A 12,692-nucleotide genomic window follows, 5' to 3' on the forward strand; every position below is an offset into this window, starting at 1 on the left:
TTCTAACTGAATCTAATTTCATATATTTAACCAAAACCTTTTCAATTCCAGATACTTGCCATTTCCAAAAGCTCAATGACCGTGAGGAATCTCGCAATGAGTTTGATTTTCATTGGAATACATCTCCAACATTTGTGGTTTGTGCTTTTCCTTACATTTTGGGTTTCACCTCTGATTCCATGGAAATACGCCTACTAGTTAATGGCAATTTAGTACATACAGCTATTTTACCCGAACTACAAATGATCACCTCAAAACGTGATATTTTCTTTGTAACAACAGCACCAGAATTTATGTCCAAAGATCTTAATATTAAAGGTTTGCAAATAAATGAACAAACGCCCGAACGAAGGCTAGTAACTACACCCAGTGAATGTTCATCCAATGAAGAATTAGCACATGATACCAGCGATTTACTAACTACCAGAAGTGTCAAAGATATGCCATTGAATCCGGAACATGAAATGAATAATTTACTTGAGATACCCAATGCAATAGGCGCTCAAGTTCCATCAATACAAAGAGCAAGATCTCTGCAAAAGACAAGTAATTTAGAGGAGAAACCACAAATAGCCAAAAGTAATTCTTGTGGTGACTCTTATCATTCCGAAAATAAATTCAATGCTTTGCGTGGTAACTCCATAATAGATCCCCAATACGCAGGTGTACCTCCCAATTCTCCGCGCAATACTACCAGCTCTAACAACAATAATACAACAAAAGCTACAAATCAACAACAACATTCACCTATGTCACCTACAAAGCGTAACTCCAAATATCGCAGTCTTTTCTCTAATGGTAGCCAAGGTTCAGATAACTATTCATCATCACCTGATCGTCTGAAACCTTTAAGGGTATATCGCATTCCCTTAGCTAAACTGGCGGGAGCACATTCACATTTCCATATGCAATCGTTTAATGCAACGGCAGCAAAAACACAAAATTTTTTACGTGAGCAATATGCTTTGAATATGAAATCTCGACAAAAATCCTTTGATGTACAATTACCCAATGCGGGTGCCAATGAAATGCCAGAATGACAATTGGTTCAAGAATCAAATGAAAAGGTTCAAACTCACATACCGCCGACTTTGGAATTTATGGAAAAACGAAAGTCCATAGATCTATACGACTATGATGACAATAAATTCAATGAGGAGGATGAAAGACGTTTTGAAATGTTAATGTTACAACGTTGATGTGTATAAAAGGCGGTGATAATAGCTAGCTGGCTGGCAGTAATGAAAATAATGAAGCTAAATAATTCCAAATTTTATTTTCATACTTTGATAGTCATTGCTTAAAAGATAAAATATTTGTTAGACGGTTTCAATTTTAAACAACTAAAATTGTATTCACAACAAAAGTACTAAAATTGTAAAAAAAAAACTATTTATTTAAACCATGTAAAAATATGTGTGTGAAGAAAAATATCTTCAATTAATTGAATTGAATAATTGATATTAATCATTTTGTTAGTAATTAAAAGAAACCACCAAACTTTTACATAAGAATGTTTTAACCTTTAAAACATATATCAAGTAATTGATATGAAATGCTTAAAATTTTATAAAATTAAGCTTCCTGGAATAATTTAAGATATAACAACTTAGAAATTCTCAAAACCTTTTTTATTTCATTTTCTGTATAAATATTATTTAATGTGATATCAATATGTTATTATTTATGTGATTTCTTATTCCACTATATCTGTGTTTTCATATCGACTAATATTATACCTTTTAAGCTATTTTAAAAATTATTTATTACAAATCTACCAACAACTTTAATTAATAAAACAAAAAAAAAACTATTGACAAATACATAATATCTAAATTCCTAATCGATTGGCTCTATTTTTTTTTAATTAATTCATTTAATTCAAAAAGTTAGCGAAATTGCGTCAAAAAATCCATTAAAATATTTTAATATACATACATATGTATGTAGTCCGTTTTGGAGGTTTATAAAAAGTTTACAAAAACCAAAAACACATATTGCCTCTCTTAATGATACTACATATATTATAATCCTTAAAAGAGTTTCCAAACTAAAATTTCAAAAATAATGTGATGTTTTCTATCTAATTTTTATAAAAATCACCAGTAAACTAACACACTATAAAAAGTTTTGGCAACCCTTTAACTAACTAAGAAATACGATTTAAAGATGAAAATGAAAAGCTTTTAATGCAAATTAACATTTTAAACGATCATCCTTAACATAGACTATACTTTTTATTATAAGAAATATGTATGTATTTTTGTGCATTAGCTTAGAAATGTTGAAGAGAAGGTGGTTAAAAAGGAAATGCAAAAAAACTTTATAGTAGGCATTCTGTTGTTGTAAAGCTTTAGTCGGTGTATAAATACAAATAGGAACTTAAATGTAAGAAGTAATAGAAAATAGAGTTACCACTTTATTTGAAAATAATAAAATTTGGTATTGTTTTTGTTTAAGGTAGGAAATACAACTTCTTGAATTTCCATGTAATTTAAAAGTATGTACATAGTAAACGATTTTACTATTATTCTGACAAATAAAAAGAATATAATATAATTTATAAATATTGAAAGAATAAACTAAAAAAGGGTTAAACTAGGAAGAAAAATATTATATTTAGAGTTACATATGAGGGATATACTCAAATATTAAATAATATTTTCGAAATTTATTATTTTTAACAAAAAAATTACTAAAAATCAGGTAAAAATAAAAAGAACTGGTAAACAAGTGGATTAAAAAGTTCAAAATATTTTATTATTGAATTTGATTTTTGAGTTTCCAAAAAAAATAGACCAAGCTCCCCAAAATCAATACTCACTTTCAAATATTTTACCAGCACTCCTGATAATGGATAATGCAAAATTAATACCTCTTTATCTCAAAATTTTGACGTATTTTACTATTGGACAAAACCAGTTCCAAAAATATATGTTTCTTTACATGTACGAACAAAAGGTATTAATTTGCAAACTAGTAAAACAATGTCGATGCGAAATTCTTTATAAAAACATTTGTATTAAAATATTCCACACTGACAAATTTTAAAGTGTATAAAGGAAACAGTTCATAAAAAATTGTATTTCAACATTAACCATTATCTTATGGAAAAATTGCATATTCTTATAGAAAAATACAGTGGTAGTGCGAAGGATATTTATTACGAATTACCAATAGAACCATTAAAAGTAGAAATTTTCCGTTCTATAGTAACACTGCTATTATTACAAATATTTGTGTATGAATGAAGTCCTGATTACATTTAATTTTTGGCTATTCATGATATTTTTACCCAGTGGTTGTTATATATTCCTATTAATGGTCTAGAAAATGTTTTTTTTTTTTTTTTTTTGACAAATAAGTAAAAAAAATCCTTTAAACAAGTGTATAGTAAAATAAATGAGACGATTTGAGTGTTTCTTAACATTCATTAAACGTTCATGAGTTAGTTTTTTGTGTAAAGTATTAAAGAAAATATTTCATATTAAATTTATTGTAGAAAATATCGAAGGACTATATATAAATAGTAAAAAACCTCTACAATGTTGAAATTTTTCTTATGGAGCACATTTGATATTGAAATGTTTTTTATAAAAAAGTTTTATACTGAAATTTTTCTTATAGATTTTGAAACGTTTTCTTATGCAAAAAAATTTAGAAATTTTTTCCGAAAAATTTTTAAAATTTTTCTAATAGATATTTTTGCAATTATTCTTATGTTTCTTAATTTTGAAATTTTTTCATTTGGAAAATTTAAAAATTTTTTTCTGCAAAATTGTTTATATTTTTCTAATATATAGATCATTTTTGAAATTTTTCTTAAAGAAAATTTAAAAAAATTTTTTAAAGAAAATTTTAAAATTTTTTCTTATGGGAAATTTTTGAAATTTTTTTAATAGATAATTTTTGGAATTTTTATTATAGAAACATTTTGGAATTATCCTTGCACAAAATTTTTAATTTAATTTATTTTTTTAATTTTTTTTCAACTATTTTGTTTATTTTTAATAAATAATTATTTTAATTCATAAATTCAAGGAAGTTTTGAACAAATTAAATATCCCCAGAAAATATTTCGCAATATATTATGTGGCAACCCTAACAATTTATTAAAAAATTGCTACATATTAATTTGTAGCAATTTTTTCATGGTACACACTAACAAGTTGATTCCTAACAAAAATTAAATGTTATTTATTTATTTATCCATAGCGGCAGCAGTTTTAATTAAAAATATTAACTAATAGACATATAAAATCACTTACTTTGCCACAGCCCACCATTTTGTTGAAACAGACTTTGCCAAAATTGCATTTTAATTTTTTCGCTTTATTTAATATGAACTCCTATTTACACACTTTTTAAAGACACTACTTTATTACTTTAACACTAATAACTATATTGAACACAACAAACCCCGTTAATTTACAAAATATTTAATAAATTATTAATTTTTCACTTCCACTCGCGGTTTTACCTACTTGTTGCGGCCGGTTAGTTCAATTGTCAAAAGTAGACTAATAAAATGTCAAAAAGAAAAAGCCTAACTAAGCTGTCATTCAATTTTAATATGATCCTCCCTAAGGTATGCATTAAGTATTTGCAAAAAAATCATTGAATGGTATTACCAGCTATAAAATATTCATAAAAGAGAATGAAAGATGTTTTAAAATGTTAAAATTACAACATTGATGTATACAAATCTACCAAGAACTTTAACAAACTTAAAAAAAATTACAAATGCATAATCGATTGGCTCTGTTTTTCCATTAATAAATTATAATTGAATTCAAAAAGTAAGCGAAATTGCGTCAAATTCATTAAAATATTTTAATATACATAAACATGTAGTCTGCTTTGGAGGATTATTACAAGAATGAAAAAAAAAATTAGCAAAATGTGTCTAGAATTTAAAAACTTTATTTAGAAAGACAATTTAAAGATGAAAAGGAAAAGCTTTTACTACAAATTAGCATTTTAAACGATCATCCTTAACATAGACTATACTTTGTATTATACGAAATATGTATTTTTGTGCATTAGCATAGAAATGTTGAAGAGAAGGTGGTTAAAAAGGAAATGCAAAAAACTTTATAATAGGCAAACTGTTGTTGTTAAGTTTTAATCGGTATAAGTACAAAGAAGAATTTAATTGTAAGAAATAATAGAAAATAGTGTTACCACTTTATTTAAAAATAGTAATAAAATTTGATATTGGTTAAGGTAGGAAATATAACTTTTTGAATTTTTAGGGTTGAGAGGTGTTACAGGTATTATTCCTTTAAAGATATTATTTCTATGTAATTTAAATATGGTATGTGCTTTTTCTCTTATTCTGATAAATAAATGTATAAACGAAATTTATAAATATTGCAAGATACATATACATATGTATGTACACAGAAAAAACTGAAAAACGATTTCAATTACCAAAACCTCGTTTTCAATTATTTTATTTTTTGAAGTTCAACCTATAACAAAAATTGTATATTCAATTACTACTTATAATTGATTTCGTACACAAAATTTTTATTTGTTTCTATTTTTGTTGTTGTTAAATACGTATTTGATTATACATTTTTATGAATCAAATACAAAATGAATTGAACCCTTTTAAAATTTTTGATTAATCGTTTAATTGAAAATTTTTTAAAAATAATTTTTTCTGTGTACATATGTAAATGTAATTATAAAAAAAAAATTAGAACTATTACATTAGTTTACAACGATTTTGCTTTTGATATAAAACTTATATTTAGGATGTCAAACTTGTTCATTATTTTATAAGAAAAAAAAAATAGTGAACGAAAGGTAAAATTTAGAAGAAAAATAGTATTTAGAGTTTTTTGAAAAAATTCTATAAGTTTGTAATTCTTTAATAAATTTTCAATATTATCGAACAACGTAACAAAAAATTACTGAAAATCTGGTAAAAATAAAAAGAACTATTAACAATGTGAGTTAAAAAGGTCCGAAATTTTATATTATTGAATTTGATTTCTGAGTTTACAAAAAGGCCCAAGCGTCCCAAAATCATTTTCAAATATTTTAACAGCACAACTAAGGGATGATGCGAAATTAAAACCTATTTATCTCAAAATTTTGAAGTAATTTATATATGGGCAATTTCGTGTAAGGTGGCTCAACTTAAAAAATCGATTTGGATCGATACGGTCTATTTCGGTCAGGAATTTTCTGTTGTACTTCTTGTACACAGACCACATTTTTCAAAGCAATAGTTATTATATTTGTGTATGAATGAAGTTCTCATTACATTTCAATTTTTGGCTATAATACCCAGTGCCCAGTGGTTGTGAAATATTCAACCAGTAACAATATTTTTTAATATTTTTAAAAAAGATCTATAAATTTTTTTTTTTTTTTGGAAATAAGTAAAACAAATTCAATTAAACACTTGTATAGTAAAATAAAAGAGATGATTTGAGTGTTTTATAACATTAATTAAACGTTTAGAAGATAGTTTTTTGGGTAAAGGATTAAAGAAAATATTTCATAATAAATTTTTTGTAGAAAATATCGAAGGACTATATGTATATATATATATAGTCAAAAACCTCTACATTGCCCAAGATTTCAAGAAAAACTAAACATATAAACAAATTTTTTATAAAAAAGAAATCCGGAAACAGAAATTTTTCTTACAGAGAACTTTTGATATTGAAATTTTTCTAATGGGGAACATTTGATATTGAAATGTTTTTTATAGAAAAGTTTTATATTGAATTTTTTCTAATAGATTTTGAAACGTTTTCTTATGGAAAAAATTTAGAAATTTTTTCCGAAAAATTTTAAAAATTTTTCTAATAGATATTTTTGCAATTATTCTTATGTTTCTTAATTTTGAAATTTTTTCCTTTGGAAAATTTAAAAATTTGTTTCTGGAAAATTGTTTATATTTTTCTAATACATAGATAATTTTTGAAATTTTTCTTAAACAAAATTTAAAAAATTTTTTTAAAGAAAATTTTAAAATTTTTTCTTATGGAAAATTTTTGAAATTTTTTTAATAGATAATTTTTGGAATTTTTATTATAGAAAAATTTTGGAATTATCCTTGTACAAAATTTTTAATTTAATTTTTTTATTATGTATTTTTAATTTTTTTAAACTATTTTGTTTATTTTTAATAAATAATTATTTTAATCCATAAATTCAAGGAACTTTTGAACAAATTAAATATCCCCAGAAAGTATTTCGCAATATATTATGTAGCAACCCTAACAATTTATTAATATAAATCCTCCCTTAATTTGTAGTTATTTTTTCATAGTATGTAATAACAAGTTGATTCCTAACAACAATAACATGTTATTTCAAGAAACAATACAAATATATTTATAAAAACTATATCCCTAGCGGCAGCAGTTTTAATTAAAAGTATTAACTAATAGACAAATAAAATCACTTACTTTGCCACAGCCCACCATTTTGCTGAAACAGACTTTGCCAAAATTGCATTTTCATTTTTTCGCTTTACTTAATATGAACTCTTATTTACACACTTTTCAGAAACATTACTTTATTACTTTAATACGAATAACTATATTTAACTCAACAAAACCCGTTAATTTACAAAATATTTAATAAATTATTAATTTTTCACTTCCACTCGCGTTTCTACCTATTTGTTGCGGCCGGTTAGTATAATTGTCAAAAGTAGACTAATAAAATGTCAAAAAGAAAAAGCCTAACTAAGCTGTCATTCAATATTAATATGATCCTCCCTAAGGTATGCATTAAGTATTTCCAAAAATATGATGGAATGGTATTACCAGCTATAAAATATTACTGAAGGAGGATGAAATACGTTTTGAAATGTTAACATTACAATGTTAATGTATACAAATCTACCAATAACTTTAATTAGTAAAACCAAAACAAAAAATGGCAAATGCATAATAATTAAATTCCTAATCGAATTTCGGCTCTATTTTTAATTAATATATTTTAATTAAATTCAAAAAGTAAGCGAAATTGCGTCAAACCCATTAAAATATTTTAATATATGTATGTAGTCTACTTTGGAGGATTATTACAAGAATGAAAATAAATTCAGCAAAATGTGTCTAAAATTTAAAAACTTTATCTACAATAACCGACCAAAGTTTACTATATTATAATCCTTAAAAGAGTTTTGAAACTAAAATTTCATAAACAAATTGATGTCTTCTATAAAATGCTGATAAAATTTAAAAATGAAAAGGAAAAGCTTTTAATGCAAATTAACATTTTAAACGATCACCCTTAACATAGGCTATACATTTTATTGTACAAACTATTATGTATTATTTTGCATTAGCTTAGAAATGTTGAAGAGAAGGTGGTTAAAAAGGAAATGCAAAAAAACTTTATAGTAGGCAAACTGTTGTTGTAAAGCTTTAGTCGCTGTATAAATACAAATAGGAACTTAAATGTAAGAAGTAATAGAAAATAGAGTTACCACTTTATTTGAAAATAATAAAATTTGGTATTGTTTTTGTTTAAGGTAGGAAATACAACTTCTTGATTTTTTAGGGTTGAGTAACAAAAAAATTACTAAAAATCGGGTAAAAATAAAAAGAACTGGTAAACAAGTGGGTTAAAAAGTTCAAAATATTATATTATTGAATTTGATATTTGAGTTTCCAAAAAAAAAAAAAGACCAAGCTCCCCAAAATCAATACTCATTTTCAAATATTTTACCAGTGCGAAGGATATTTATTACGAATTTCCAATAGAATTAAAGGCAAATTTGTTGTAATTGATATTGAAATGTTTCTTATAGAAAAGTTTTATATTGAAATTTTTCGTATAGATTTTGAAACGTTTTCTTATGGAAAACTTTCCTATAGAAAAAAATTTTGAAATTTTTGCGAAAAAATTTTGAAAATTTTCTAATATGCTGATAATTTTTGGATATTTCTTATGAAAAATTTTAAAATTGTTTCTTTTGGAAAATTTTAAAAATTGTTTTATGGAAAATTTTATATATTTTTCTAATAGACAATTTTTTCTTGGAATTCTTTTTTTAAGTTTTCTTATGGAAAACTTTTGAAATTTTTCTAATAGATAGTTTTTGGAATTTTTCTTATAGAAAATTTTTGGAATTATTAATGTACAAAATTTTTTTACTGAATTTTAAATTTAATATTCTTTAATATTTTTTAGTATTTTCTCATTTTTTAACTATTTTTTAGTATTTTTTAATTTCTTAACTACTTTATTTATTATTAATAAATAATTATCTTAATTCATAAATTCAAGGAATTTTCGAACAAATTAAATATCCCCAGAAAATATTTCGCAATATATAAAGTGGCAACCCTAACATCTTATTAATATAAATCCTCCTTTAATTTGTAGTTATCTTTACAAAGTACTAACAAGTTGATTCCTAACAACAATAACATGTTATTTCAAGAAACAATACAAATATATTTATAAAAACTATATCCCTAGCGGCAGCAGTTTTAATTAAAAGTATTAACTAATAGACAAATAAAATCACTTACTTTGCCACAGCCCACCATTTTGCTGAAACAGACTTTGCCAAAATTGCATTTTCATTTTTTCGTCTTATTTAATATGAACTCTTATTTACACACTTTTCGAAGACACTACATTATTACTTTAACACTAATAACTATATTTAACTCAACAAAACCCGTTAATTTACAAAATATTTAATAAATTATAATTTTTCACTTCCACTCTCGTTTTTACCTACTTGCTGCGGCCGGTTAGTTGAATTGTCAAAAGTAGACTAATAAAATGTCAAAAAGAAAAAGCCTAACTAAGCTGCATTCAATTTTAATATGATCCTCCCTAAGGTATGCATTAACTATTTGCAAAAAAATCATTGAAGGGTATTACCAGCTCTAAAATATTACTAAAGGAGTATGAAAGACGTTTTGAAATGTTAATACATATTACAACGTTGATGTATTCAAATCTACCAACAACTTTAATTAAAAAAAAAATGTTACAAGAAATTAAATTGAAAAACTTTATTTACAATAACCGACCAATGTTTACAAAAAAACAAATTGCCTCTCTTAATGATATTATATTATAATCCTTAAAAGAGTTTTCAAACTAAAATTTCTTAGGAAATTGTTATCTTCTTCACATTATAAAATGTTGTAGCAATATTGAAACTAAAAGAAAGACAATTTAAAAATGAAAAGGAAAAGCTTTTAATGCAAATTAACATCTTTAACGATCATCCTTAACATAGACTATACTTTTTATCATAAGAAGTATTATGTATTTTTCTGCATTATCTTAGAAATGTTAAAGAGAAGGTAATTAAAAAGGAAATGCAAAAAAACTTTATAGTAGGCAAACTGTTGTTGTTAAGCTTTAGTCGGTATAAGTACAAATAGGAACTTAAATGTAAGAAGTAATAGAAAATAGAGTTACCACTTTATTTGAAAATAATAAAATTAGGTATTTTTTTCGTTTAAGGTAGGAAATATGTACAACTTTTTGAATTTTTATGGTTGAGAGGTACTTCTTTAGACATTATTTCTATGTAATTTAAAAATAGTAAACGATTTTACTATTATTCTGATAAATAAAAAAAATATAATATAATTTATAAATATTGCAAGATGTGTAGTTATAAAAAAAATATCTTTCTTTTTAAGAACGATTACACGAGTTATTTATTTATGCGAGTTATTTATTTATGCCATCTAAGTCCACAAAATAAAATTTTTAAAAAAAACTTTTATAAGAAAGCAAATAGTAAAAGAAGGGTTAAATTAGGAAGAAAAAATAATATTTAGAGTTTTTCGAAAAAAATATAAAGGAGAATGTATGATATCAATTACATATGAGGGATATATGTACTCAAATATGTAAGTTTGTAATTCTGAAATAAATATTCAATAATAATTTCAAAATTTATTGTTCTATACAAAAAATGTAACGAACTATTACTAAAAATCTGGAGAAAATAAAAAGAACTGGTAACAAAGTGGGTTAAAAAGTTAAAAATTTTATATTATTGAATTTTGAATTGATTGTTAGGTTTCCAAAAAAGGCCTAAGCATCCCACTAATTTTCTAATATTTTACCAACACTCCTGAAGGATAATGCAAAATTAAAACCTCTTTATCTAAAAATTTTGACCTAATTTACTATCGGCTATAACCCGTTCCAAAAATATATGTTTCTTTTCATGAAAGAACAAAAGCTATTAATTTGTAAACTAGTGAAACAATGTCGATGCGAAATTCTTTATAAAAACATTTGTATTAAAATATTTCACACTGACAAATTTAAAAGTGTATAAATAAAAAATTGTATTTCAACATTAACCATTATCTTATGGAAAAATTCTTATAGAGAAATACAGTGGTAGTGAGAAGGTTATTTATTACGAATTTCCAATAGAACAAGACATTTTCCGTTCTATAGTAACACTGCTATTATTACAAATATTTGAGTATGAATGAAGTTCTAATTACATTTAATTTTTGGCTATTCATGATACTTTTGCCCAGTAGCTATGAAATATTCAACCAGTAAAATTTGTTTATATTTTTGTAAATGGTCTAGAAAAATATTTTTTTTTGCAAATAAGTAAAAAAAATTCAATTATTAATCAGATTAGTTAATCTAAAAATAAATCCCTTTTGATATTTTTGAGTACAAGATTAAACTTCGCAGTGTTACTAAAATATATTAACAAATTTCTAATAGAAAAAATTCTGATATTGAAAGTTTTCTTACAGAGAACTTTTCATATTGAAATTTTTCTTATAGGGAACATTTGATATTGAAATGTTTCTTATAGAAAAGTTTTATATTGAAATTTTTCTTATAGATTTTGAAAATTTTTCTTATGGAAAAGTTTTTATTTTTTTTTTTTAGAAAAAAAAAATGAAATTTTTCTAATAGATATTTTTTGAAATTTTGTTATGAAAAATTTTGAAACTTTTTTATTTGGAAAATTAAAAAAATATATAATATTGAAAATTTTTTATATTTTTCAAATAGATAATTTTTTGAATTTTTCTTAAAGAAAATTTTAAAAATTATTCTTGTACAAAACTTTTTTACTGAATTTAATTTTATTAATTATTTTAGTATTTTTCCGATTTTTAACTATTTTATTTATTTTTAATAAATAATTCATAAATTCAAGGAATTTTCGAACAAATTAAATATTCCCAGAAAATATTTCGCAATATATTATGTGGCAACCCTAACAATATATTAATATAAATCCTCCTTTATATTGTAGTAATTTTTTCATGGTACACACTAACAAGCTGATTCCTAACAAAAATTAAATGTTATTTAAAAAAACAATGCAAACATATTTATAAAAACTATATCCCTAGCGGCAGCAGTTTTAATAAAAATTTTAACTAATAGACAAATAAAATCACTTACTTTGCCACAGCCCACCATTTTGTTGAAACAGACTTTGCCAAAATTGCATTTTAATTTTTTCGCTTTATTTAGCATGAACTCTTATTTACACACTTTTCAAAGACACTACTTTGTTACTTTAACACTAATAACTATATTGAACACAACAAACCCCGTTAATTTACAAAATATTTAATAAACTATTAATTTTTCACTTCCACTCGCGTTTTCACCTACTTGTTGCGGCCGGTTAGTTCAATTGTCAAAAGTAGACTAATAAAATGTCAAAAAGAAAAAGCCTAACT

The 12,692-nt window shown here is 24.0% G+C and overlaps 1 protein-coding gene across 1 annotated transcript in view; it reads left to right on the plus strand.

Annotated features, from left to right (window-relative positions):
- Positions 1 to 1,487, plus strand: part of LOC119610320 (GTPase-activating Rap/Ran-GAP domain-like protein 3) — a 51,282-nt gene extending 49,795 nt beyond the window's left edge. Inside the window, exon 15 of the mRNA XM_037965481.1 lies at positions 52 to 1,487. Within this exon, the coding sequence (XP_037821409.1) occupies positions 52 to 1,040 (989 nt within the window). The 3' untranslated portion in view covers positions 1,041 to 1,487. The remainder of the gene's footprint in view (positions 1 to 51) is intronic.
- The last annotated feature ends 11,205 nt before the right edge of the window (positions 1,488 to 12,692 follow it).

Source organism: Lucilia sericata, unplaced genomic scaffold (assembly GCF_015586225.1).
Source record: "Lucilia sericata isolate MDLA Ls3-8-SP2 unplaced genomic scaffold, ASM1558622v1 Contig001152F_arrow, whole genome shotgun sequence".
Taxonomy (NCBI): Eukaryota; Metazoa; Arthropoda; class Insecta; order Diptera; family Calliphoridae; genus Lucilia; species Lucilia sericata.